Source organism: Acanthaster planci, linkage group LG18, assembly GCF_054643075.1.
Source record: "Acanthaster planci isolate LZ-2023a linkage group LG18, COTS_SCS, whole genome shotgun sequence".
Classification (NCBI taxonomy): domain Eukaryota; kingdom Metazoa; phylum Echinodermata; class Asteroidea; order Valvatida; family Acanthasteridae; genus Acanthaster; species Acanthaster planci.
This window is the reverse complement of record NC_141794.1, coordinates 12,316,854-12,343,905: the sequence shown is the minus strand read 5'-3', so window position 1 is coordinate 12,343,905 and position 27,052 is coordinate 12,316,854. Positions and strand designations below refer to the sequence as shown.

Below are 27,052 nucleotides of genomic sequence, written 5' to 3'. Positions count from 1 at the left end.
ATTTGCCATTTTGTTCATATTTGTCATGTTGCTCGTTCTTTTTTTGTTGGCCAGTTTCCTTCATGGTAGTTTTGTGCTAGTTTTGTCTGCAGGCGTACACATCACATTCACTTCGTTGTACTTACATCCGTGCAAGTTTTGAGTGAGAGGTTTCCTGTCACAAAAAAACTGTTTTTGCCACAACCGCTTGCTCGTCTTTTATGAAAAAGTGTGTTCTTTTATTCATAGAAAGAGTGGACTTTGTTGTTCGAATTTCCAGCATGTCTACCAAGTTTCTCCTTCAAAGATCAAAGACGTGTTTTCCGTTTCTCTTTAAACTCTTACAGGGACCTCCAGGCGAGCCCGGACCTCCAGGACCTCGTGGTATACAAGGACCGCAGGTGCTGACTGCTTAGCATTAGTAGAAAAAACAGTGAAAAGTATTCATTATTCTCCCAACTGGATAGTTCGTAAGTGCGACGTCACTTCAGTTTAAACCACGCTCACTGCCCATAGGCCGAGAGCCACATGGGACCATTGAACCGAAAGGTATAGTGCGCAACTCGAGTACTTGTCCAATGAGAGCTTGCAATCAGTGGCGTGTGCGCGTGTATGACGAAGTCACTTGCGAACCGGACAGCAGTGAGTAGGACAACAGTTAATAGATGGATTTCACATTAGCGCCGTCTGCGCATATCCGCATCGAAACTGAGGCTCTCAGTGTTGAACTTCCTCGCGCGCGCCCGTGGAGTCGACACAGTAATGCAGTATCCGGTCAGTAAGTGTGGTGCTACTTCAGTTTAAACCACGCCCACTGCACAAGATAAACGACCATCGCAGGTACGTTAGTTCGCGGTAAATTGCCAGTATTTTTCTTTTGATTTCACGTGTCGAGTCATCCTGAAAGACTCTTCCACAAAAATTTGCAGCCTGAAAAGTCTGAATTAAACATACCTTTGCGTATTTTGTGTCTTGACTTCTTACTTTCAATCGTCTTATCGAATTAATAATTGAAGCTGACACATAGGCCTACAGCCTCGTTTTCAAACGCGGAAGTGCGCAGATCGACGCTAAAAGCGTCGTATTGGGATCCTCTATTGTTCTCATGAATGTTTACTACATGTATTTAGTCAGACAAGCTCCTTACGATTGGTTAGAAAAGTTACGGCAGTCAGACGTGTCTTCTGTCTCTTCAGTCTCGGGCAAGGCTTTAAATGAAAGCAAAGTACATGTATAACTATTGACGTGGCTTCTCATTAGATCAGATTATTAATATCAGTGTTTGTAAGGTCACAGACTGTCGACACTGAAGCACCCTGGTTCCTTTGTCGTGGCTAATTATTATGACCTAACGAGCCCGTTAAAACTATTCCGTTGTTTAACAGGGCGAATCTGGTGAGAGAGGCAACATTGGTAGACCGGGACCCCCTGGGGCAAAGGTACAGTTAAACGTCTTCAGTATTATGCAAAGCCACGGTTTACACAGCTTAAACTGCCCAAGTGCAGATAAAATGGTGAAATGATAGGGACACAAATCAAACAGCATGCACATTGGGCAGTTCGTAGAGTTCTGGGAATGATTATTTATGGTTTTGGGAATACCGGCACATGTTAAAAGCAAATTGTTTTCCTAAATTGTTTGGCAACTGAAAGTTCACTGACAGTGTTTTGGCAAGATTCTGTTTCTATTTGCCAGACTTTTGTTTTGTTTCAGGGTGAGGACGGGCCGCAAGGTCCACCGGGAAAGATTGGCGAAAGAGGGTCCCCGGTAAGTGGGCTACACCAAACAGCGGAGAGCAAACGAAAAAAGTCGTCTTCTTTGTTTAACAAAATCCTGCCGTTGATTTGAATCAAGGGGTAAAAGATTCATGATAAAGGATTAGTTTTCAGTTTGGTATCATAGAAACCGCATTTAAGCGTCCCAGGAATACTAGATTTAAAGTTGAAAGCATTCACTGGAAACGAATGAAATAATATAGCATGAGATTTAGAACCAGTAGTATTGATTGCCACTTGTGAGTATATACGTCCTCCCTGTACTTAGCTAAACACTTCCCTGTTCCCTCTGCCTACATTAACGAAACGGGCTCAATCCCACCCCCTTTCTAACAACCCCTTATTTTTTTCCTTGCCGAGTTGGACAAAGTCTGATTGATCTCATCCTTGTACAGTCGTCCTTCTCGTAATGGCATTCTATTTTGGATGGTTTAAATCTTTTCCTTTTGGCAACAATGGCTTACGACGTCTGGCATATCGCGAGATATGTCTTAGGCCGAGTAGGACCTTACGTCTACTCTGAAATATAACAGGTGAAACGTTGGAAAGACTGTTATGTGAGCCTTTGACCGGTTTACCTGCATAGTTTGATGTTACTTTTGTGCCGTGGATAGGAGAAACCAGTCTCAGTTACCCGGCTTCTCCAACAATATGAAACGGCTATTTGCCCATAGTTGGATTTGGTTGTATTTAGAAAGGTTAGGGTTGAGTTCATCCCAGGAAACGCAACTAAGTTAAACATTTCTTTGCAGGGAAGTCAAGGGCTGCTAGGACAACCAGGGCCGCGTGGTGACAAAGGAGAGGCGGTAAGTGACAATTTGTTGATCTATTCGTGTTCAGGGGCCGCATACATAGCCGAGTTGCTATCCAGGGCATTTTAAATGCTATGGTGTACCACATATGACATTGTTTTATAAGAACACCGATACAAATATTTTGGTTTCAGGGAATACAAGGTCTGATCGGACAACAAGGGCCACCCGGTACAGTTGGACCGAGGGTGAGTACACTAGCCCCATTAGCACTATGCTGTTACGTTGGCGTAGTGACTCTTTCCTCGCCTTCCACCTCTCCGACCCGGTTCGAATCCCACCTGGGCCCTAGGTCAGCATGTGGATTGGGTTTTCAGTCCCTGCCCGATTCCGTGGGTTGTCCATGGAATAATTCCACCTCTAAAACTGAACATTTCTTCATGGTCCTCTTAACTGTCGCTTCATCTTGTAATTAGCGCCAAATGCGCTGTTGTGTGAACATTATAAATAAATAAAGATGATTGTAAGTCAATGAAACTGTGGAATAATTCTCAAAGTTTCAACCTTTTCAGGAAATTTTTAAACTATTCAAAGAGGATTGCTTTGCTTGTCCAGCTTTTTGTCGAGTTCCATAACTCGGACACGTGTTATGAATTGGGAAAAGTGAAAATTACCCCTTTTAGTCAGAGAATTATGGTTTAATCATTGCATCTCGATCCCTAACAATTCTGTCACCATTCTTCCTACGAAGGGTAATGATGGTCCTCGCGGAGCACCAGGGCCGATTGGACTTCCGGGTCCGCCAGTAAGTACTCTGATCAAGTCCATTTATAATGACTTCTGTGCACAACTCTCTCCTCATCGTTGAAAATGAGAACTAGTGCCAGTTATTGGAAGACCTTTGGCGCCATCTTTCAGGCTGGTGTACCCTTTTAATAGCGATTGGTGCGGGGAACAAGCGAAGAGTCGTTTGTAAATCCTCAAATTACAAGAGGTAATTTTCGGGGCCTCTTAGGTCAACTGATGCACTGTCTAGTGTAGGAACCTTCTGGTAAAATTAACACAGCAGTCCATCTTTCCCAACCTTTTATGGAAATACCTTCGAAAGTGAAAATCTTCTCACCGTTTCCTTTGTCAAGATAGGATCAATGTTCCTCTGCGTTACCTCAGTTGACATGGCGCAAATTATTTCATGCGGCACTTCTAGCTATCCCAGAGATTGCCTTTGTTTAAACTGAAAGAGGGTAGGTGAAGACTGAATGTTACAAGAGACGCCAGGTTAGAAAGATTAGGGTGTGATTGATAGAAAGAAACCTTGGCAGACAGATACTTGCTTCATACTTAAACCAGGCAGTGAAAGAGTAAACTGAAATATCGCCATACCAGAATCATATCATTGGTCTATAGGTTATTGACTATACTCATCATTAGAAATCGGTTATTCCAGAAATTGTTCTCCTATTGACTCTGGTTAACATCAACACAGATGCTTTCTACTGTTTGCCTTCTTACATCTTACCGGCCATAACTGTTCAAAAATTACCCACTGCTAAAACATGGATCATGCTTTTTCTATTTTTCCTTTCTTAGGGTCCCACCGGCAGCAGAGGTGCCCCTGGGTTGTTTGGAATGAAAGGAGAAAAGGTTAGTGGAAAGTGAAAATGATAGCAACTTGTGAGTTTGAGAACTGAATAGCAGAATTTCTTGTACAGCAATGATCACAGCATCGACTGTCTACACCTCGGGGTAGGTTCTTAGCAACGGCGCTAGAACGAGTCATTTTGTTAGTCGAAAAGCGCATGCTCACTACGAAGTACACCCGCGATCATTTGGACGCGCGTGCAAGGTCTGCCGTATCGGGAACACGCGTGCGTGCTTTATTCCCGAATGACCTTGCTTATTTTTAAGGAAGTTACATACCAGTTGTCAGAACTCCCTTACCCAACGTTTCTTCATGACATTATTTACGTAAAATATCAACAACTATATAGTCCGCCGCAAAGTCGAAACAGAATTGTGGTGCAAACAGATTAACCCCTTTTTTCCCCGATGAAAAACGTCAATAGAAGTGGCAAGGTTTACGTACCTGAATGTAGGTTGAAGTACTTTTCTGGTAGCTCTTGTGGAAATATTCTGTCCACCTAGGGAGATACTGGTGATCAAGGACCTCGGGGCACTGACGGCATTGACGGGCAAAAGGGTGATCGAGGTGAAGAGGGCTTACCAGGAGAACGCGGTGTCCCTGGACCCATGGTGAGTTCCGATGAACTAATATTGTGTGGCTTCAAGACTGACTTTAAAAAATGGTATAATTACACTGTTGTGCCTAGCAAACCTTACTTTAATGTAGAATAACTGCTGTGTACACGCGTTTCATTTTTTGTCTGATGAATATCAAACCCATATAAGACTTAAAGGTTTTCATGGTGAAAGAAACTAGATCTATAGTAAAGATTGCGGTAACACCATGTATTTATAAATACATGGTAAAGATTGCGGTAACACCATGTATTTATAAATACATGGTGTTACCGCAATCTTTACTATAGATCTAATATCAAACCCCATACCTTTAATCTCGGCAAAATTATTATCTCAGGAAGTCGACTAATTTAAGTGTGTACTAGCATAATGTTGTCAAATTAAATTATCCTTTTTAATTTGTTTGGTTGTTCATGGACAAGAAAAGCTGCAGAGACGATATGTCAAACAAGTGATCCAACCCTGATCCGACTACCCACCGCTACTTCTAAGTCAGGCCTGTGCAGCAAAATAGCCTGCAAGAATTGAGATGCTAATATATTATCGTATGATGCAATACAGTGGCAGGCTTATAAGTGAGGCTAGTAAGCGTCAAGAAAATTTGCAAGCAGAAGGCTCGAACAAGCCTCACTTATAAGTGTGCCTTCTGTATTGCAAAATACGATAATATATTAGCACCACAGTTAAAGCATGGCCATTTAGCTGCACAGGCCTCACTTATAAGTAGCGGTGGGTAGTTAGATCGGGTGATCCAGAGATCGACAAGGTGTCTTTGGCATAAATAATTATAGGCTTAAGGTACCAAGATAAGCAGTTCATCCGGTACAGAGGAAGAGTTCTTATTATCACATTGTCGCAAGTTCGACTACCTCGCAAAGGTGTTGGGAAAAAGGTCATTTTTCGTCCATCTTGACTCCGACAGGGAACAGCCGGGCCCATCGGTGACCCAGGGGAGAAAGGAGAATCGGGCTTCCCGGGCCGTAAAGGAGACACAGGGAGCATTGGTGAACGGGGATTTCCTGTAAGTCCAAATACACTTGACACTTACCCTCCCGGATTAGTTCTGCACAAAACAGCAAAAATAGACCCATTACAACAGATCAATAATTGAATGTGACGTAAACAATGCAAACGTAGCGCGCGTCGGCCTACATTCTCAGAAAACAATGCAATTCAGAAACCGGGCCTAGTATCTCGGTATTTACAGAAGTATGATTTGTTTGAGTTGATTTGATGGTGGCGATGCGACCGTAGCGCGTGTATTTCATATTTGTCTGTGAACCAGCGAAGTGCGGTTCCTACCAAAGGAGCCTCCGTTACTAGGAAAATTGCTCCCTCTCTTGATGCAGTTCGGGTTCATAGTATGCACTCAAAAGGTTTGTTTCTTTGCAGTGGAAGACCGACGTGTACATAAAGGATAACATTTTCCTAATCCTGTTCTTTTTGGCCAGGGTCCAGCAGGCCCGAAGGGACAGACCGGAATTTTCGGACCCGAAGGACCGAAAGGAGAGCGTGGTCAGCCCGGCATACAAGGCATCAAAGGCCAGCGTGGACCGAAGGTAATAAGCCACTTGTGAGTAAAATTTGAATAAAATCTGGTACACCGTGTTATCTGATTGCATAGAAACGTATTAGTTTGAATTCCCCAGACTAAAGACAGTGTTGCTATACCTCGTGATTCGGGGCTATTAAGCTTTTGCATAGCGACCAGCAACCCTGGAATGGACTGGTTCCTTTGTGCCGTTCTTATCCATTGAGAACAGTGTATTGTTGCAAGGCGTCTCTTATGTAACTAAGCAAAAGCTTGCCCCGAATCACGAGGTATAACAACAGTGGTTTTAGTATGAAGAATTCAAGTTGTAGTGTTCACGTGAATTTAAAGAACTCAGTGTACCAGATTTTATTCAAATTTAACTCGCAAATGGCTTATTTGGACCCACTGCCCAGAAAATGACAAATTCACTAAACGTTCGTTTGGAGAGAGGAACACATCTTCATTATGGCAAATTTCAGTAACTCAACATTTCGATTAGAACAGATTAGAACAGTATCAACTGAAGTAAAGACATGAAACAAAAGAAAAGAAGATATAAAATCTTTAGGAGTTAACTTTGTTAGGCTACCCATCCCAGTAAAACGTTTTGGAAGTGGTAAGAATTACGTTTAACGCACCGTACCAGCTTTTAGCAAATACCCCCTTTGAAATAAGCAGGATCTGAGTGTCGTAACATTATTTTAGAATTTCAGAGCCATGAATCAAAATAAAAGGCTCAGATCTTTCTTTTTCAGAAATAGAAAAAATGTACTTAGGACTCATTTTGTCGGATCGAGAGACATTTGTCGAAGTACGTTAAGGCGTTGTCTTTATCTCATAGGTAAGAGTACGCAGTATCTCAACTTGCGCCATCAGGGAATGCTACACGAAAGATTGTTATCCTGTCAAGTGTTTGTTGCTTAACCTTGTGTTTTTTTCTGCTCACAGGGTAGAGATGGCGGTCCGGGGATTGTTGGCCCACCAGGGTTGAAAGGATCCATGGGCATTATGGGTTCTCGGGTAAGTCAAGTGTGACGATTATTCTCCAGTGTTACACCTAAAACAATAACTTGGATTGAACAGTCTGTGAAAAGTCGACAATATGCAGTAATTAACCCTTAAGAGCGCCACCAAACGTTTGTCTCGGAGGGACCACTTTTGACCTCATTGTCGACATCTTGCAGTGAATCGCGTATGCCGTACGATACTCACATGAGATATATTGCACAAACATGCGTTGAGGGCCCATTAATACATTCGTCGTTACTCACCCCCCCCCATCCTAACGGCAAAAGACTTGGGTTTTCCAAGTGTTCTCTCGTGTGTGACTTCATGATAAATCAGGCTGTTTGATGAAGGTTAAAACCGTTTCCGTCCGCAGGTTATTTTTTAAATCAAGCATTTTACTGTTCAATCCAATGGCAGAAGAGTTCATTCAACAATGTTAAATCAACATGTTGCTCAAATGTGAATTTAACCAAAATGCTGCATTCATACCTTTCGACGTGTGGTCACCGAAAATGTAAGAGTTGACTAATCTCATTTATATATTGCCAAGGTTTAATAAGGGAATAAATATGTGCTTGGCCTTCTTAATTAAACGTGCGTTTAAGACCGGCTCAGGAGAGGGCAATTTTATCGTTTGTTCTCCTAAGCAAGGTCTTAAACGGAAGTTTAAGACTGGCCAAGCACATATTTATTCCCATTCATAAATACCTTTTTATTCAGGGAGTCAAAAGAAACCACATATGATGGATTTCCAACGATATTGTTTAAAACTTTTACTTTCATTTTAGCGAACATTCCCGTCCATTTTATGGTATATTCCTTTTGAAAATTGTCCAATAGAATCCCCTTAAATGAATTTGGCGCGCGCACACACAGACTAATGACCAATCAGACCCGATTAAACTGTCATGTATGCTCGTATTCATGTGCAAGCGCATGATTCACGCAGCGGGCATTATCACTTCTCAATGGGTATTATCAAAATAATGTTAATACACGGTCAAGTTGCACGTTGTTGTATCCGCCCTAAGTTGATGTGCACCCTAAGCAGCAAAAGAAAGACAGATGGTTTTAAGTTTTCCAAGCGGGTCCTTGCACGCGTTCTGCACAAATACCATACAGTAACCCTAATATAGGGACCATTGAAATCCTGCATAACCTTGTTGGGTTCAGGTTTAAGGAATACATTCGTTACGCGTACCCAGCGTGCTCGATTATAAACGCGCGCTTATGCGGTGAGTACCCAAAAACGCCCTCTTTTGTTGCGCTCGGAGAGGATAGGGAGACTGTCTGAGGTATTTATGAATAAGGAATAATACATGCTACGTGTAGTTCTCTTTTCCGCAACCATAATATTCTGAGGACTGTTTCTGTAAAACTCCGTTCTTTATCTGCTGGGTTGTAATTTTAGGGTCCAAGAGGCGATCCTGGACCGAAAGGGGAGAGGGGACCGCCGGGACCCAAAGGCACAGCTGGACGGCAGGGCGAGGAGGGGAAACCTGGACCTATTGGCCCGCCCGGACTGGTAAGTACCGTCAACCCAAGACCTTCATCTCAAGATTCAGAAGCCAAACACTTTTGGTCTGATATTCATCGAAGAGGGCAATTACCAATAACAGGATGAATAACTATGAATTTAGCCCAGCTTGACAGAGTAAACCCACTACCAGTTAGCAGTAAACCGAATACTGACAGTACAGTTTATCTAACTCCTAATGAGGTCAAAGTAAACTACCCTGGCTCCATAAAATGACCTACTTTGTTTTGATCAGAGAGCCACCAGCATTATCAATGTTAGCCTTCAAACCGAGTACTGATACCACTCATTAATGTACTCTTCAATGCTAACTGCTCCAAGTTGAATTTTTATACTTATCTTGCCTGCGAAGTGTCGACGCAGGCCAGCCTCAGAGTGCAAGATAATGCCAGAGGTGAAAGACTGTTCATCAAAAAAGGACTAAGTAATGTTTGGTTTGATTAAAGGTACAACAGACTTTTTAGGAAAGGTGTTTTTGTTTTCATGTTTGTTTCATTTCAGGATGGTCAGAAAGGATTGCGAGGAGATCCAGGAGCAAACGGCCAAGTCGGTCCGGGTGGCCCGCAAGGACCTATCGGTGCACCAGGAGTCAAGGGCGAGGCAGGCCCACGAGGCTACCAAGGCGACAGAGGAGAACCGGGCGCACCTGTAAGTTATGTTTAAGAAATCAAATCCTTAAAGAAATCAATCCACTATCCATTCGACTATACCCACTTCTGTTTTCAGCGAGGCCTTTACGGCAAACGCAGCTTCTCCGAGCGTGTTGGTTATTTTGTATAACATCTAAATTATGTACCACCGTCAGCAGCAATATTATGAAACGTCTTCTGCAGATACAAACAATGAAAAAAAAGTGTATGGAGTAAGAGAATGGGATGGTATGAAGGTCACTTGTGCCAGGAATCAAAAATACTTTTAATCCCCCCTCCTTTTACCTTCTCGTTCCTGTAAAGAGTTGTACATTTGGTTAATTTCATTTCCTGCCAAATATTGTAGCTCTGAAGTTGTCTATTCCAGGGAAACACGCTCACATTGAAGCATAATCGACTTGAGCCTTGCTTATTAACATGGCACCTATATCACATAATACGATACATTCTGAATGCTGACATTTTGTTACAAAAGCCTTGTTTAATAACGGCTATTGGGCGGGGGTGTCGGAGGGGTATCCGTACTCAACATACAGATTTATTGATTTCCCCAAGTTTTTAAAACCAGTAAGACACGATCACATTCTAAATTTTCATTATTTTCAGGGTTTTACGCCATCGGATGATGACATTGCCAAAATAGTCGAGAGGGTTCTTCAAAGTAAGTCTTGTTGCCTTACAGGAATTAACTTATTGAATACGAATGAAATCTGTGAAAATTGACGTTCAGATTTCTATCAACCTTTGATAATGATGACTGTTTATACCTAAATGATTTTTGAGTATCTCAGTTTTTTTTAATGTGTTTTGATATTCAAAGCATGCCAAGAATAAAAATTCTCGAATTCGAATTTCTAAAAACTGGAATCCCAATTGGGCGTTCCTGAATCGGTGTGTCATTTTGAGTAACATTTAGACTAACAGTTCACACTTGCACTTAATCGTTTGGTCGCTTCGCAAATAAACATACAGGTCAGATGCAGAACATCGCCTCTCGGCTTACCGGCCCTCCTGGCCCACCCGGGAAGACGCTGCGGGGAAATCCCGGTCTGCGCGGTACCCCGGGGCCCAGCGGCAACCCAGGCAACCAGGGCTCGCCAGGCGAACCTGGCCGGCCCGGAGGACCGGGACCTCGCGGTGATCCAGGACTCTCCGGCCCGCCAGGTGAAATATTCTTAATACTTAACTGCACTTTAAAAAAGAATAATGTGACCCAGTCTAATAAAATAGTCACAAGCCCCAAGAGCACCAAATCTAAAGCCTTTATTGAAATGAATTTTGTAAATCAACAGCAATTCTTAACATTAATCAGAATGTCAAACTTCAGAACAAACAGCTCAATTCGTTTTTTTTCTTCTTATCTTGCATTTCAACCTGCATTTTAGTATTGTTTCGTCCTGTTCGAAATTATTGTGTAGGCCTGTTCGTATTTATACCTAGGTTTTATAGTTTTATTATGAGACACTTTGAGGTATTTTACATAAACGTCTTCTTATTTTGTCATGGATATTAAAACAAAATGACTGAAAATTTGACCGAGTCATTGATCCAAACCTGTTATTTAGGGTACGAAGTCACAGTCTAGTCACAAAGAATTTTTAAATGACGAATTAAGCTCAAAAGTACCGATACTGAGTACATGTACAAATGCATATGAGCTGAGTAAGAGCTGTGGCACACTTGAATTAAAATTGTTCGCCAAGCGTAGTTACCATTGAGGCACAGAGCAAGTAAGCAAAACGACATGAGTGACATGGAAAAAAAGTATTTCCCCATTCTTGTACTTTGTGCTTTTCGTGCTCCCCTTATACTCTTGCAGGTCAACGTGGTGCGCGGGGGGATAAAGGAAGCAAGGGCTACGGTCGAAGAGGATTCCCCGGTCACATGGGCCTTCAAGGTAGGGCTATCTTTATTCATGTAATTCGGCCGTTTTACAATAGTGCGCCACCAAGACTTTGCAACGCGTCGACCAATCATAGTGCGGGAAGTCTGTCGACCAAATGCGCGTTTGAAAAGTGTCGACAGATTTTGTGCGTTGTGGTTAGCCGCGTTGCAAACTCTTGGTGGCGCACTATTGTGAATCGCCCGTATTACCAGCAGTGTGAGCTTCCTGGTTTTGCTGACAAATTTGCCTAGTAACAATGTACTGATAAAAGGGATTCACCTCATGTCGTAAAATCGATCGAGGGGTATGCATTATTTATGCATATACTGGAATACTATTGAGCCATTTCATCTCTCTACGGATTTTAGAGCTCTATGTTGCAATTTTGATAAGTCACAAACGAAGTGTCAGAAACAGCAGCTATGTGTGCCCTTATCAGAGGCAGTTGTTTATACCAGGGAATGCAAGGTGTTTAATTGTTCAGCACAGTCTAGCAGCGTAGATACTACACACGGGATAGTGCTGATTAAAGTGACGTCTTGAATGTGGCCCATTCCCTTCCAAAGGAATCCCGGGCAATCCGGGCATCGGCAAGGACGGGAAAGACGGTCCACAGGGGCCGCGCGGCCCACAAGGGCCGGCCGGTCGGAGAGGTCCCTCGGGCCCGCAGGGTGCAGCCGGCTACTGTGAATACTGCAACTACCCCGGCGCGCAGCAGCTCGTCAACCCGTACCCGTACCAGCCGTATGTGGACCTCAACAACAAAGCTGGCTAAAATCGCTGCTGCTTGGTTTTTTTTTTGATCCAAAGTTTTTGATGTTTTCTGTAAGTATTCTAGAGAAGATAATGTAGTCCGGATGTTGTCAGAAACTCCAACAACGATAGTCACCACCGCCCTCAATTCTCTTGTAAATACAATGTGAATCCTGAAAATTTAACCGGATTTCGTGATTTGGTTCTTTATAAGAATGGACTGATCTTAGGTCTTTTTGGAGTAATGTTTACCCCGTGGTATTATAAAAGTTTTTTTATAAATAAGTAGACGTAACAACAGTCGTTCCTCTGCCTAACAGATTTAGGTGCTCATAAGGATTTTGCTCAATTCTTGCAGTTAATCGATTGCAAGCTATCATTTTGTTATTCATCAAATTCTTGTGCTTCATATGGTGCTATATACCGTGTGTTTCATAAATATTTTTGTTGTTTGTGGTAGTTGTTATTTTTCAGTTCTTAGAGTGACAGAATCCCATAGAGGCATACACTTTTCACATTTGTTCATGAGAATATAATTTTGTTTAACTAACAATTTGCACTGGAGTATCCAATCACTTTTAGCGTAGCGAATGTTAAAATTGCACTGTTACTAATTCCATTTTGTTTCTGCATTTTAGAAGTAGTGAATACTGAACAAAAGGTAAAATTCTCCTATCTGTACATTAACAACCGCAGACTGTTATTGTTGGTTAAAAGTCGTGTATTGATTTTAGGCCTATCATTTTCGTAAATTTGCGGAGTTCACTTTGTACATTAACATTGAAGTGCTTTGCATGAAGAAATCATCCACAGTGCCTTGTATATTATGCAGCGTATTGTAGGCCTATTATTACATGTATCAGAGAATTTCAACACTCGGAAGATTCTTTTTTTCAAAATGGAACTGTCTAAATTTTGTAACCAATTTCAATGCTACAAACTATAATTGAGCAAGTGATAAGCTATTTTTTCCCTATAGTGCGCTCTGTCATGATTGTCTTCGCCAGTGACAGCCTTTCGTGTAGCGCGAATCACAGAAATTCATCGTAGGTTACCGTGTATCAGATTGACCCTTCGGGTGTCGAATTATCGGTCTAACTTTGTTAGAGAATTTTGGTTGTCCCTACATCCGGGAAATGCGTATGCAGGTTGATGTGAATTCACGGTGATAAAATTATTCAAATATAAAACAAATCGATTATTTAGTTGGTCATTTCTTCCACAAACCACAAGTGAGCAGTATAAAATTGGAAGTGACAATTAATTAGCAAGACAGACCAAGATGTTGCAACTCAAAATATCAATAGGATCAGGAAATAACTATCTTTATTAAATAAAGAGCTTGGACAGCGGCGCAATCATATATACAATTGGTTCCATCCTTCGTTATTGAACACCCATTGATCACACTGAAGTCATAAATTAAATTTACGACTTCAGTGTGTTCAACGGGTGTTAGGCTGGTTGGACGTGGCTCTTCCTAAACTTGGTTTCACTGTAAATGGCCTGAATGTGATTTTCCTACAAAATGGACAGATGTTAAACGGTGGATGTGATATTGAACCTAGAATGTGATTTGGCAGGGATTGTCCAAAATCACATGCAAGCCAGAAACTACACCCAGGATTATGTTGTTTAAAGTCTAACTCACAGTGTGATTTTGTACTTTCCTGGATGTGACTTTTGGCTCAGGTGTGATCGTGGTGGTGTAGATGTGATATTGGATAATTCTTTATACCAAATCACAGCCAGGTGAGTCGCCTTTCCATTTTTGTTGGGAAGTCACATCCAGGCCATTCACAGTGTTTTTTCCCAGCAAAATGAACACTGTCACTCTCCAAATGTCATACTGGCCGCCCAAAATTTGACCGAGATATTAAAAATTTCTTTGAAACGTAACATATAATATTGTCGATCGCATTTGAACTAGCGCATTCAAGCTTGATACCTGATAATGTGTCCATGCATCTTACAGGAAACGCTACTTCTCAGCTTTTATGTAAAATATTTCTCTTAAACGTGTACAACTTTATAGCAATTTTTGTCGATCACAGTTCAACCGACGCATTCAAGCTCAGTCAGCTAATTATAGACTGTACAAGAGAATGGTTCCACGCAAATTGTGATAAGGGATTTAAGCCCGTATACTAGATCGGCTTGGACAACAGACTAGTGAGATGTCCTGAAAGAAAATTGTGTTTTCGTGTACGTTTTACGCAGACCTTGAACAGGATAACGATACCGCCGCTGGGCGGGCTCAAGGATCCATCCCAATGGTTTAAACTCTTGGGCCGTGTCCGAACGGGCTTCATGAGCTAGGTTTATTGTCTGCGCGTCTCCACGTATTTCCAATAAAGAGCTAGACCCCGCCCTCCAGAGGCAGCGCCAGATCTCAGTGGCTGTGGGTGCAGGCGGGGCAAGGCAGAATCGCATGGATGTAAATGATCCTTCACCTTACCTGGGTTATGATGCGGAATTGTAAAACGAAAAAGTTGATAGCCCTGTGGTAATATATGACAAAATTTGTGGGAGCGAACGTGGGTGCAAGCGGCTTTCCAGTGGGTGCATTTGTACCCACATGACACTACTTAGTGCCACCACTGCCTAGCTCTAGCTAGACAACAGTTTCGGATGCAGTCTTAAAGATCGGTGGATTCAACAACAAAGGCCGGGTTGTCGATGGGAAGCTTGGAGTTTGCCGATGGCGGTTGCCAAGTGCGCGTCTTTCCCGATCTTCGAACGAGAAGAATGATAATATTGATAGCAGAGCACACGAACAGCCCTGCATTAATAAGCAGGCTCAGTTTGTAGCCTCCCATCAAGTCGTAAAGGCCACCTGTAAGATTTGGAAAAGAAAAACGGAAGATTTAAAACGATTTATATCAAACGCTTTTTTTGGGGGAAAGTCTCAGGGCAGTATGACAAGTCTCTTATTGGGTTTTATCGACACAGTGGTCAGAAACAGAGTTGGTAAAGTAGGATGATTGAAAAAGAACTTCCGAAAAGGACATTTCACAAGAGCAGAGGTCATTGGAGCCACCTGCAGCCATCTTACCGTGCTGAATACGAAGGTAATACGAAGGCTTGCTTGCTTATGGTTAACCAAATTCATTCATGGCGCCCGTAGTTATAGCAAGCAAGTCAGCTATCGCCATTGTATTCGGCACTGTAAAATGTTCGCTGGTGGCTTTAGTACGAGGGCATTCAAAACTGTCATGGAAAACGGAGGGCGCTGTTTCTGTAATGTCATTTGGGGAAGACATAGTTCAATGCTTAGGTTTTCCTATTCAAATAGAGCCTGAAAGTTGACCCCTGGTGGCGCGCCTCCGGAACCCTTGGATTTGTAATCTTTTCGTTCAGTTACTTCTTTAAAAATCCGACTTGGAAAAGGGGCATGGAAAATATTTGCTAGTATATCAACTTATAGAAACTGAAAAATCACCTGACCTAAAAGAGAAATATCCAACCAAACACTGACCCATCACTTCCAAAAATCTAAAATACATGAAGACCAGTGCAGTGAGGCAGTCTTGTACGCAGAGGAACGTTTACGGTATGAAATATCATGACAGTCCGTCGGTAAAAGCCGACATAAAAACAGGTCAAAATATTTTATATAGCCTTATAACTTATAAGTAAAAAACTTAAAGCAAATTTCTACTTCACTTACGAAAGATTTTAATCTTTTACCTAACCTTTGCTGACAACAACTGCGTTATGTCAACTCAATGGGGTCTAGGACCCATCGACTGTAGGTAGGTAAATCTTTGCAAGGTTGTACAATCTCGTTTTCACGTAAGCAAGGGCAACGAAAACAAACGTGCATGACCATGGAGACCTAGGTACGATATAGCCGGACGAGAAATTCGAAAGGTCGTTAATAAATTCGTTTTTTTATCCATCTCCAGGTGACTTTTCCTAAACATTGCTTTTACAAGACAAAAGTAAAATTCCAACATGAGTGTTTCATTGGGAGGTTTCAGTTAAGAATTATTCTTCCAAAAATTATCGAACGTAATAGGACGGCCCAATGTAAAATCTGCCGAGGAGGACCGCGCGAGGGTTCCGGAAGCTCGCTGCGTGGCCTTTTACTTTCAGGCTCTATTGTGAACCTAGAATTTACTCCCCTGGTCCCCTACCTGCGAACGGAGCACCAACTGTAGAACCCAAACCGATGGGTACCAGTACCAAGACTGTGACGATGTCTGCCCCAAAGTCTCCGAAAACCTCCATCGCAGCGGAGCAAGGGACCACGAATGCAACGCCGCGAATGGGGCCGAATACTGATAACAAATTCAAGACGGAAAAAAAGAGAAAGTTTAGTGTGGAACCAAAGCTGCGAATTCGCCAACCAAAAGGACCGTTGTGTCTGCCGCTACCAAGCGTTTCAAAGTTTCCCATTCAAGACGGCCGACTCGTGAATATTGCGGAATCCCTTCCTACAACAAAACAGAAAAATTACTTCTGAACTTTTCGACACTCGTATAGGTAGGCCTAGATGACGATGACACCATGTTGAATGTATGCAGGACTTATTTTATCGAAGGAGGGTAGGTTTTTGATTTTTCTTAAACGAAAATTTCATTACAAATGTGCACATGAAATAAACATGGCCCTATCAAAGCTGGTTTTATTATTGGAGGTAAAAATGAGGTGGCAGAATTGCAGAGGAGACTGCAACTATGCACCCCCCTCTCTAGCGCCTCCTGGGATAAATATATTTGCACTCGGACGGGTCGGCTAAAGAGTCAAGCTAATGGGGGGATGATGCGAACGTGTACCCTGGACTCACAAAAGTAAATTGTGTACATGAGAGGGACGGTCTGTACAGTTGTCAACAAGCCAGTAACAGCAGCTGACAGAATGTAAGTCACTGGCAATGTAAACATTCTGGAACACGGAAGGTGATCACCGAAGACGGAGAAGAGAATCTTGCCCAGGCACTCGCCAACTCCCCCCAACACCAGAGTGGAGGTGATCTGGTCGGTTGTGAAGTGTAAGTCGTACTCCAGAAAGCTGCCCTATGGAATTGAAGCGAAAGAGAAAAGAGAGGCCAGAGCCGCCGTGTTAGCAGGGCGCGTTTTTGAAGTTATCAGTTGTCAGTGTACGTGTTTATGGTCCTATCCTGTTTAATCCTTCGGATCAGCTGTTGTCTGGTCTGTTTAAACAACGAAAGTACTCTAGCAAACGCAGTAATGTTTGGGTGAACAGGCAGGTATAACCGACCGTCATGACAGTCCCCCCACGATGCCCCATTACTTGCAAAATGGCAGAGTATTTGGCACGGCCTAAATTTGAGCTCTGTAAATATCACCAGCCTGCAGTCGTCATACTTGAGGAAGGTAATTTACCTAAATTTAAGAAGGATTAGCCCTTAGGCCGAACGGAATCTTGTACGAAAAGTATGTGCGGCCTGACACTGCAAGCACCTTTCATACTCCCCCTTTTTTCCGTATGTGTCTGCAGAGTCAGTTCAATTTAAGATCATACACTTACTTAGGGGGAAAAATCTGTTACTTATTCTCACGAAATTTATGACGAAGAATGCCCAGCAGAGGTTGCTGAGCAGGTAAGCCAGGACCAACAGCCAGACGTCTAGTTGGCACAAAGCCAGCTTAAGCCTGTTGAACTGACTCTCCTCGATCTCCCCACGACCGCCCTCGGCACTCTCGGCTGCCGACCGTGCGCCTTCGTCCGGGGAGGGACCTCCCTCTTCCACGGTGCCGGCGTTCTCGTCCGTCGCCGGATTCTCCCCCTTCGGAGGAGGGACTATGAAAACGCCGAGGCTTACGCTGAGGGCGAAGCACCCACCGGCCGTTATGAGCAGCGCATTACGCCAACCGTAGGCCGCGATCAGTACATTTAGTAGAGGCGCAAATACCAACACACCTGCAACAAAAAAGGGAGAGACGATGTCCAGTATGCCCCAAAACGGTGCAAGTAAATATTGTGCATTTAAAGATAAAATGTCAACTAGAGATGTGTAACTAAAACAGTCGAAAAGATACTTTTGATCCAAGATTTCCGCGACGCTGTACAATTTTTGCTTTGGACTCCATCTTTTATCATCTTGTCGCTCCAGCGAAATTTGCTGGTACAAATAAGCAGTCAAATTCTGTAAAAGTTCCAGCCAACGTATTCATTCGATTTGAAGCGTCCATGGAATCACTTACAAAGAGAGGTCCCAAGAAGTGCCACTGAAGTGGCTCGGGAACAATTTTTGTACGGGAACCAATCAAGGACGAGCTCCACCCCTGACTGATAGACGAAGTTGCTGCCCACACCCACGAGAACGCCAAACGTAACGAACGCGAAGGCCAGATCGGGCACGAAGGATGTGGCCGCGAGGCCGCAAGTGAATATCACCGTGCCTGCAAGCGTCACCACCCTGGGGCCGTAGAGCCGAATGAGCGGTGGCGAGAGAGGGTTGCAGAACATTAAAGCAAGGGCAAGTGATCCCACCCATCCTGAAAAAACAAACAAACAAAAAACGAATAAACCCAAAGGTTATCACTTATTACGCTATAATTGATAAATATTGTTTAACAGTGTTGCGGTGCCAAAAATAAAGGGATCTGACGAACTATAGCGCTTAAGCCTCGCCTGCCCATTTTTATCCTATGCTGTTGGCGAGGCCTTGTATCAGCCTTTTTAGAGTTTCCCCGAAGTTGGAATTCACAGAGCAAATATATTCTGAGATACAAATGTTGTTTTGACGGTACACTGTACACTGAGTCCCTTAATTTTTTTCACAGCCCCTGATCACAGTCGGAACTAGACTATAGGTATTTGACCTGGTTGTCTTTTCTCCCTATTTATGTCCCGCATTCTGCACACTTCAAATGAGCAATAATTTTATTCAAAGCTGCATTGCGATTGCTTTCAGTTCAGCCAGGGGAAAAGGAGTAAATACCCAGGGATCTTCCCCCCAGAATTTGTACCTCAGTTAAGGCCGGTTCATACTACGCGCGAAAAGTGAAAGCGAAAGCAAATTTGTAACGTCGGATCAAATTAACGTTACGCATTCGTAAAAATTGTCGATGCGAAGTTGTTGTGACGTCAGGTTCGCTTCGCTTATGCGTTAGCCTGAAGTATGAACCGGCCTTTATACCACTGCGATTAGTGGGGGGTCGTCTAGTTTCAGAATAATAAGGTGCACGTACCCCAGTCCGAAGAAAGTCAGAAAGCCTGCTCACAATATGAGGTTCTGATTTTAACGACGTGAAACACGGAGTACGACAAAGTAACACTTACAAGATTCCTTTACAAACAGAGGTCCTATAGTTAAACCTAGGGCAAGACAGTTTCAGGTTGACAAGTTGAACAAAGCCAACTTGGTCAGTCTCAGAATAATTCAACACTGCAAATGAAACGCAATGTTATCAGTGGACCATTCCAACACTTTTCACTGGTGTTAAGTTGTTGGTGTTATTTCAAAACTGTTTTTGAACTTATAACACACTCCAGTGCATTTTGTAACACTTGTAGATGTATAAAGTAACACCAGTGGTGTTAAAATTGGTACCAAAAATTTGGAAGGGTTATAACACTAAAGTTTTTGCCGTGTATTTTAGCTTGAATAGGACTAAACTCAGTCATAAGAAAGCGATCGCTTTACGACACTTCATAGCATGCATTGACCCATATTGTGAGGACTTGAAGGGATTGTTCAATGAAAACCAGACTTGTCTGTACATACCAGTTACACCAGCTCCGGCGTCGAATTCTCTCTGAATACTGGTGAAGATCACGTTGAAATCGTAGGTCGTTCCGCATACAATGAACAACTCCACGAACACAATAAACACGATGAAATAACTTCGGTATTTCTCCATGAACGACCCCATGTTGTTCAACACCTGCTGAAGTCTTGTCTAGCCTTTGCCTCCCAGGAAAAGAATAGTCCAGATCCTAGGTAATGATATACAACGTCACGTGTAAAGATTATCATGTACTCTAGCGAAGCCAAGGACATTTTCATCATCACATTTAAGGTGCGCAGTGGCTGAACTCATGCGGGAGAACGGTGACCAGAAGATTTATAGAAGAATCAAATGCCGCAAACAAATTGACCCAATTAATGTTACCATTGCCAAGGCGGTTACGTAATAATCCTTTAGGATTCGTTGTGGGCGAGAAATATACACATCACAATAAAGAGCTTGGCCGGTCTTAAGCGTTAGTTTCGGACCGGCCCCTTTGAGTCAGACGCTGAAAGAAGTTTTAAAAATGCAATTTTTTCCAACGCTTTTTTTGCAAAAATTTGAATTCATTTAAAAAAAGGCTTGTTGTTGACTACATAAAACTTTGTTGTCAGCAAGCCAGTTAGATTAAACCCATAAGAGATTCAAATGCCGCAAATAAATTAATCCAATGAATATCACCGCTGCCAAGGCGGTTACCCAATTATCCATCAGGGTAAGGTATTAACCTTTTGGCACTCTCTGTCTCATTTTGGAACGTTCCCTTCTGGAATGTTCCATTTTGGAGTCATCCTTTTTTCTTTTATTCATGGGAGTAGTCCCGGGTGTGCCGTACTTCTCCCCTTCTCAGCCAGGATATAGGATGGAACTTTCCTACGACTACTGTACGGTTCTGGGGTTGACAACGAGATATAATGATCCCGATGTTCGTGTCAGCCCGCTGAAGTCTCAGCTATCGCATGGCCAAGTGCGTGCCGGAATAAGCGTGTATTGATTTTAACACTCACCACAACACGACACGGCCCGGCAAGGCATCTCGGCGCCCGTAGGCCTACTTCTTTCACAAAACGGGATAAAAAGCATGAACCATTTCGGCACGTTATTTGCAAGACAATGAAAAAGACCACGAGATTTAGGAAGTGAACACGTGACGAAGCACATAAACCAATGATAGCGCATGCAGTTGGACAATGTCATGCATTGCCTTTCTCCGAGTATGAGTAAGACTACAAATATTAAGGCATGTGTTTAGTATGCAAAATGGTGGTCCCCTGCCTCGAGACTGTAACATTGAGGTTCCTGTCTTAGATGACTCCACGCCTTTTTTAATAGAAATATATGCAGATACTATCAGCATAATAAAAAACATGGTCCCTAATAACCCTTCAATAACACAACAATCATTACAAATCAGGTAAAATTGGACACAATGGAGCAAAAGTCTATACAAACGCTGATATTGCGAGGCCCTTTAAATTATACGTGTATCGCGTATGATTATTCCGCAAAACTATAAAATTGTTTTGATACACTTAATAAAAGCCAGGCCAGTAAATCTCACTAAAATAACAGCTGCGCGGTAACCATGGAAATAGATCGTATTTAAGCTCTGGCTGGATGTTGTTGGCACGGCGTGCCTCGTGTTGTGACATCTGTTAAATCCAAAAGTTCTCGCAGATCGCAGATTTTATTAACTCTCCAATATTTGTAGCAACGTTTTTAAACAGATTTGCAAAAACAACCATAAACAACTGATAACTGGTTAGACTGGGTCCACTAATCGCTGGGTTGAACACACATCTACCCATTATTGGTTATCTAAATTATTTTTTTATTTTCAGGTTGAAGTTGAAAAACACGTATAGAAATGCCGGTTTAATGTCGCGGTTTATTCCTGCATTATTTTTCATGGTATGTTTTGGATCAAGTCTGTGTTCCATTTACCTTTAGGTGGTCTGTGCGACTCGAAAGGAGACTATACACTGAGCTCACTACTGCTGAGCGGCTGTAAGTATGCTGGCAATACAATTAAGACGGTTTTGATCAGAGACATGCAGCAACAGTGTTTGTCGATCATCAGGAACGGAGAAAATTTGCCTCATTATTCTTCGACTCGACTTCGACGAGGGGACTTAATAGGCTCGACTCCAATGCAACCCTCATGTTAAATTCCAGGGTAAATTGTCGCTTAAACGTTTGACTTCTGTCGACAAAGTGATTCGCCCTTGGGACATTCAAGACGCTTAGTTCGACAGAATAAAATGTCTGCCTGTAGTGTACCAAAAGTAGCAGCTCACCAAAATAAATTCCAAGCTTGTATCTATGACTTGGACAGTCAGTTGCACGAAATGTAGGTAAAACATGCAATCAATGTACATGCAATCAATTTCATGTCATGGCATATTCTTGCGAGCACCCTTTCCAATCTCCTCGGACTGGCGTATGCGTGGCGTGTATAGTTTCACGTGACGCACAGTCAGCTGTATGGACATTGCCTGTTTTGAATTGTCTGTTTAAGACCGGCCGGAATGGAAACTGTCTTGGGTATATTTCTGAATAATGTGATCATTCTTACCCCCTGTTATTCCACTGAGTCCTGTATTCTTCGTTATATCACCCTGGTCCCTTGTTGGTCATTTCTTGCCCTACGTTCATTCTGAGCCCAACTTGAAGGGGCTGCGGGCGAGCACCCCTGTTGTTTTCTTTGAGAAGGGTAGGGCCTAATACCATGTCTTTCTTCATATCTCCCTCTGCTCTTGACTTGTTATTTGATATCTTTCAACTGAAATATTTTCACCTAGATATGAAAAATCTGCCCCTCTCACGTTCTTCAGGTTCGCGTTACATGCACTGAATCAGCGAAGATTCAGCTCCACCCGACCATAGAGACCCGACGGAGTATGGCCGATGGTCGGCCGGCACGGAAGTTGTAAAAATGTGAATTGTACAATTTTATCTGGAGCGCTTTATTGACTCCCTACCTGTAAAATGGTAGATCCATAGAGCAAGGGTTATCGACCACTGTTTGTGTTACTCCAGCTGACCTATATGATATCAAATAGGTGGTACGGTGAGCCTGAAAGGATTTATTGTGAACGATGTAATTAAACACCATCAATGCTTGTCCAGTAAATTAACATCAGGTATGCGAAGTCATTGGCACGATCGAGATAACCCATGTATCGAGGAGGTTGCATACTTGGATGTTAGAGACCAGTAAATAAGCTGCCATAGATGAAAACTGATATATAACAGCATTTCGATAAATCAGGAAGATTACTCTGAAGTTTGTCAGGTGTTCAAGCCACACATCAAATTAAAGCACCTTTCCTCATCTTTCATTTTCCTTCAATTTCTAAGTGGCTTAAACGATGACTTTTGAGGATATATCCACCGGGTGATGTTCACCCCTAAAAACAATCGTGAAGCCCTTCGCCATTTTGAAAATCAATGCCTACACTCCAATGCAAAATAGAGCAGTTGGGGTCGCGTTCTGTCCGATAATTTTTTTTAGAAACTAGCAGTTCCACTAGTAGCTTTGATCCTTTTGTTTTAATTTAACAGCATGCAAATTCGTGATTTGGTCCGCACAGGTATGAACCATCTGGTATCTCTTCGTACAGTCACTCAGGCGACCCTACCATGCAGCTTGATTTCACACTTCAGTTTGACGTGGAAAACGACAACCTCAACCGTGTGCTCTGTTGGAATATTTTAACTCAAAGAAGGTTGTGCTCTTAGACTAAGCACATGGATCTGAACAAAGTAGCTCCTTGATTTACGCGGAATCAAGGATGGATTATGGTGGGCGTCGCATTCGTGGAAATATGTCTCGTTTGCGTGCCAACTTATAACTTCAGCATAATCTTCTTGAGTCTTCAGGATGAGTTCAACGCAAGGGACTACTTGGACAGGTGATTATTTGCTTCTGGATGGGTGTTTTAGAGGCTACTAGTTGGAAATGTAATGAGGAAATTGGATGGTGGATCCTTGGGGATAATTTATTTTTGAATGCGCCCTGATGAGCCCTGTTTGGACTTTCCTTCTCAAAATACTTCTTGCCCTGCAAAAGTTATCAGGATTTTCGAACCTTAACATCATTATCTAGTATATATAGGCGGCATGGGTACGGCGACCTCACACTTTGTTTACATTTATTCTTTTCATAACAAGAAAGAGAGGAAGTTCGACGCGGTTTGGTAGAAAAGCGCAAGGTACAAGTGACATTAATAGTACCCAAGCCTGTAGGTTTTGTATGCTATTCGGGCCTTCTATAACATGTCACTAGGACCAGCTGGCTGAATCCAGGACACATTGCCTAACAAATACCGAAACCTTGCTAAATATGGACTGTAAAACATTCCAAACACAAAGAATACAAGGCTTGGGACTTCATACATTCCTCTTCAAAACAATACAGCCAATAAAATCCGGAACAACCTGTCCTTGTCGGGAATGTAAAACAAAGAACACAAACGTGAGGTCTGGAAATTTTCCTGTGTACATGTATGCCGTATCTCAGAATTGTGCGCTATCATTGAGTGCTGGTATTACCGGTGGTCCATGTATGAGAGTGGATTGGAGTTTAAACGACTCTGCGTAGAATAAATGCCTTTTGTAGGAGAGCGTTTAGCTTCTTCTACAATAACACCCATCTTTTCAGGCTGGGTGGGATCACTCGCCAACTCTTTGATGGGAGCGGCTGAGCTGATCTCCACGCTGTTGATCCAGCGCTACGGCCCCAGACCCATCACGCTGGTCGGTCTGGTGGTGTTTGGTAGCGGACTCATCGCGACGTCGTTGGTGCCCGCTCTGGCCTGCGCCTTAGTGACCTTCGGTGGTGTTGTTTGGCTGGGCGCGAACTTCGTCATGCAGTCTGTAGTCCACCTGCTGTTTAGTTGGTTCCCGGAGGAAATCTGCTCACGCGCGTTCTCCCTGGTTATGCTGGGAACATCATTTAGTGAGTAGTTTTTTTTTTAATTGTAAAGGCCAGGTGAAAAGGTCAGTAAAGCCGATTCGCTGATGAAAAAAAAAATTGCCGCTAAATTCTCTTGAGTTGAAATGCATTCAACTCCTGTGACTTCGCAGCACAAATTAATACATGTGTAGGCCTATTTGTTTTGAGTTTGCGTTCGCTTTTGCCCCAGGCATTGGCCGACCTACATAACATTTTCCAGCGCTTTACAATTTTAAGAAATTCTAATTGTAATTCAAGTTCTTTTTGCAATGGGATGCAGGTGAGCTGGCGTTTGCACCTCTCCTGACTACACTCATAAGGGTGTTTGCTTGGCGCAACGCCCTGAGGATTATCGGCGGAGGAAGTATCATGCTGGGTTTCGTCTTTGCTGTGCCCATCAAGTCTGGCAACGACTACCAACCACGAGCCGGGAACTCCTGCCGAGGAATCGCGCGACGAGCCCTGTACTGATACGCCGACTGACACGGTGAGAAAAGGTACATCAGACCACGGTCAACCAAGTATTCTAGAGTTCATTGGGAAGATAGATACCTGGTTGTGGAGTCTTTGTTTGGTTCTCGTCTATTTGGGGTGCTAACGATGCTACACTTCGCAATACAAGCCAACCTAAAAAAAAAAAAACTTAATTTCTTCTAAACACAATTTCATCGGACGAAGGATGGAGTAATATTTACAATTTTTTTCGAATCAAAGAAAATGACCTCAACAGTTTTGCCTTGCAACCTCTGTCCACCCTGAGCAAGAGCACCCCCTCATCGGTTGAAAAAAGTCATGTTGGTCGGGAATGCTCATTTTGTTGGTAGCGATGCAAGAGCAACGCTTGCGTTTCATAGTCGTTCGTGAACCAGCGATGCGCTGTTGCTCCGTTGCTAGGAAAATTGCGCCCTCTCTTGGTCCAGCTCGGTGCCCATGAGTAACTTGCTCCCTCATTTCTTCCTTTAAGGTCAGCTTCTTGGAACATGATCTCCAATTCACAACAGACCAGATCACCATTGCTATTATGTTACTTGCAGTCGGTGGTATTGTAGGCAAGATACTTCTGCCCATATTCGCCGATCGTCTACCTTGTCTGAAGCTGTATGTCGTGGCGGCTGCGTCCCTTCTCGGCGCCGTAGTAGCCGGCCTGATGACCAAGCTTCGGTCGGTACCTCTCGTTTACACCGTATCACACCGTAAGTACAACTACGCCTCGAGGACCAGTGCGGAATAAATTCTGTTGTAGGAACGATTCTTGAGTGCAAATTTCTTTCGACCAATCACTCAGTGCACCTGACTACTGCATTTCTGGAAGCTAAGCATGGATGCTGACGTCATTGGTTTAGACCGCCCCGATCAAGATTTTCCACAGTCTGAATGGCTAAATGAGATTGCTTCAACTTCAATATGAATATTCAAAACAGTACCCGTCAAATGTTATACAGGGCATGCTTTGCTTGGAACCAACTGTTAAAGCTCCTTTGTTAAATATTCTTCCTCCTTTTGGTTCCTCTTGTAGTTATGGGATCGTGCTCTTCCCGGCTCGATACTGAATCTTGCATCATTTTTTTTTTCAAATCGTCTCTTCATCAGGTCACTAAAAGTAATTCAATCTTCGTCCAATCCACAATCCTGAAAAACTCTTGACGCACCTGTTGTAAACCAATATGGGCGATTCACAATAGTGCGCCACCAAGAGTTTGCAACGCGTTGGCCAATAACAACGCACAAAATCCGTCGACCCCTTTCCAAACGCTTATTGGGTCGACATATTTTGAGCATTGTGATGGTGACAAACTCCACCCCAAGTGGAGCCATGAGAGGGCGCAATTTTCCTGGCAACCGAGGTTCCTTTGATGGGAACTGCACTTTGCTAGAAACGACTAAATACTGCACGCGTTACAGTTGCATCGCTTCCAACAAAATAATACTTCCCACTATCATGGCTCGTTTCATCCAATGAAGAGCTGCTTCTGCTCATCAAGGCGGGCAAACAGAGTGATTCCGGGGGAAAGGGATGCGGTTTCCGTCCAAATGGTCAGTTGAGAAGGGATTGTTGTTTAAATTAGGCTTGTAGGGCATTTTATGACAGGAATTTAGAAATAAAGGTATAGGTGTTTCTAAATTTGCTGACCTAAGGTCTTTGGATCGTGTTGTATGGTAGTAATGGTACACATTCCGTGTGTCTGTACTTTCCATCAAGATGAAAATCAGATGATGCATGCCCTTGACATCCTTCATTTTCATGTTTCCTAAAGC

General features: G+C 43.0%; 3 protein-coding genes across 5 annotated transcripts in view; 2 read left to right on the top strand and 1 right to left on the bottom strand.

Annotated features, from left to right (window-relative positions):
• Positions 1-13,499, top strand: part of LOC110978742 (uncharacterized) — a 30,755-nt gene extending 17,256 nt beyond the window's left edge. For all 3 annotated transcript variants that reach the window (XM_022233977.2, XM_022233978.2, XM_022233979.2), the window contains exons 19-35: positions 327-380; positions 1,365-1,418; positions 1,694-1,747; positions 2,508-2,561; positions 2,702-2,755; positions 3,259-3,312; positions 4,098-4,151; positions 4,653-4,760; positions 5,692-5,790; positions 6,221-6,328; positions 7,252-7,323; positions 8,723-8,836; positions 9,350-9,496; positions 10,105-10,159; positions 10,471-10,662; positions 11,318-11,395; positions 11,950-13,499. In XM_022233977.2, coding sequence (XP_022089669.2) covers positions 327-380; positions 1,365-1,418; positions 1,694-1,747; positions 2,508-2,561; positions 2,702-2,755; positions 3,259-3,312; positions 4,098-4,151; positions 4,653-4,760; positions 5,692-5,790; positions 6,221-6,328; positions 7,252-7,323; positions 8,723-8,836; positions 9,350-9,496; positions 10,105-10,159; positions 10,471-10,662; positions 11,318-11,395; positions 11,950-12,158 — 1,560 coding nt within the window. In that variant the 3' untranslated portion in view covers positions 12,159-13,499. The remainder of the gene's footprint in view (positions 1-326; positions 381-1,364; positions 1,419-1,693; positions 1,748-2,507; positions 2,562-2,701; positions 2,756-3,258; positions 3,313-4,097; positions 4,152-4,652; positions 4,761-5,691; positions 5,791-6,220; positions 6,329-7,251; positions 7,324-8,722; positions 8,837-9,349; positions 9,497-10,104; positions 10,160-10,470; positions 10,663-11,317; positions 11,396-11,949) is intronic.
• Positions 13,500-13,994: 495 nt separating this feature from the next.
• On the bottom strand, positions 13,995-19,987 carry LOC110978786 (monocarboxylate transporter 13-like). Its single transcript, XM_087148715.1, has 6 exons — positions 19,836-19,987; positions 18,310-18,603; positions 17,664-18,025; positions 16,929-17,157; positions 16,276-16,419; positions 13,995-14,972 (listed from the first exon to the last, which is right to left on the bottom strand). The coding sequence occupies exons 1-6, from the start codon at positions 19,981-19,983 to the stop codon at positions 14,776-14,778; spliced, it is 1,374 nt and encodes a 457-aa protein (XP_087004841.1). The 5' UTR covers positions 19,984-19,987; the 3' UTR covers positions 13,995-14,775.
• Positions 19,988-23,616: 3,629 nt separating this feature from the next.
• On the top strand, positions 23,617-25,267 carry LOC147796243 (monocarboxylate transporter 13-like; the record flags this gene model as incomplete). The annotated part of the gene is made up of 3 exons (XM_087148966.1): positions 23,617-23,740; positions 24,491-24,799; positions 25,077-25,267. Coding segments are annotated over 3 exons (624 nt in total), but the record flags the coding sequence as incomplete, so codon positions are not given.
• Positions 25,268-27,052: the final 1,785 nt, after the last annotated feature.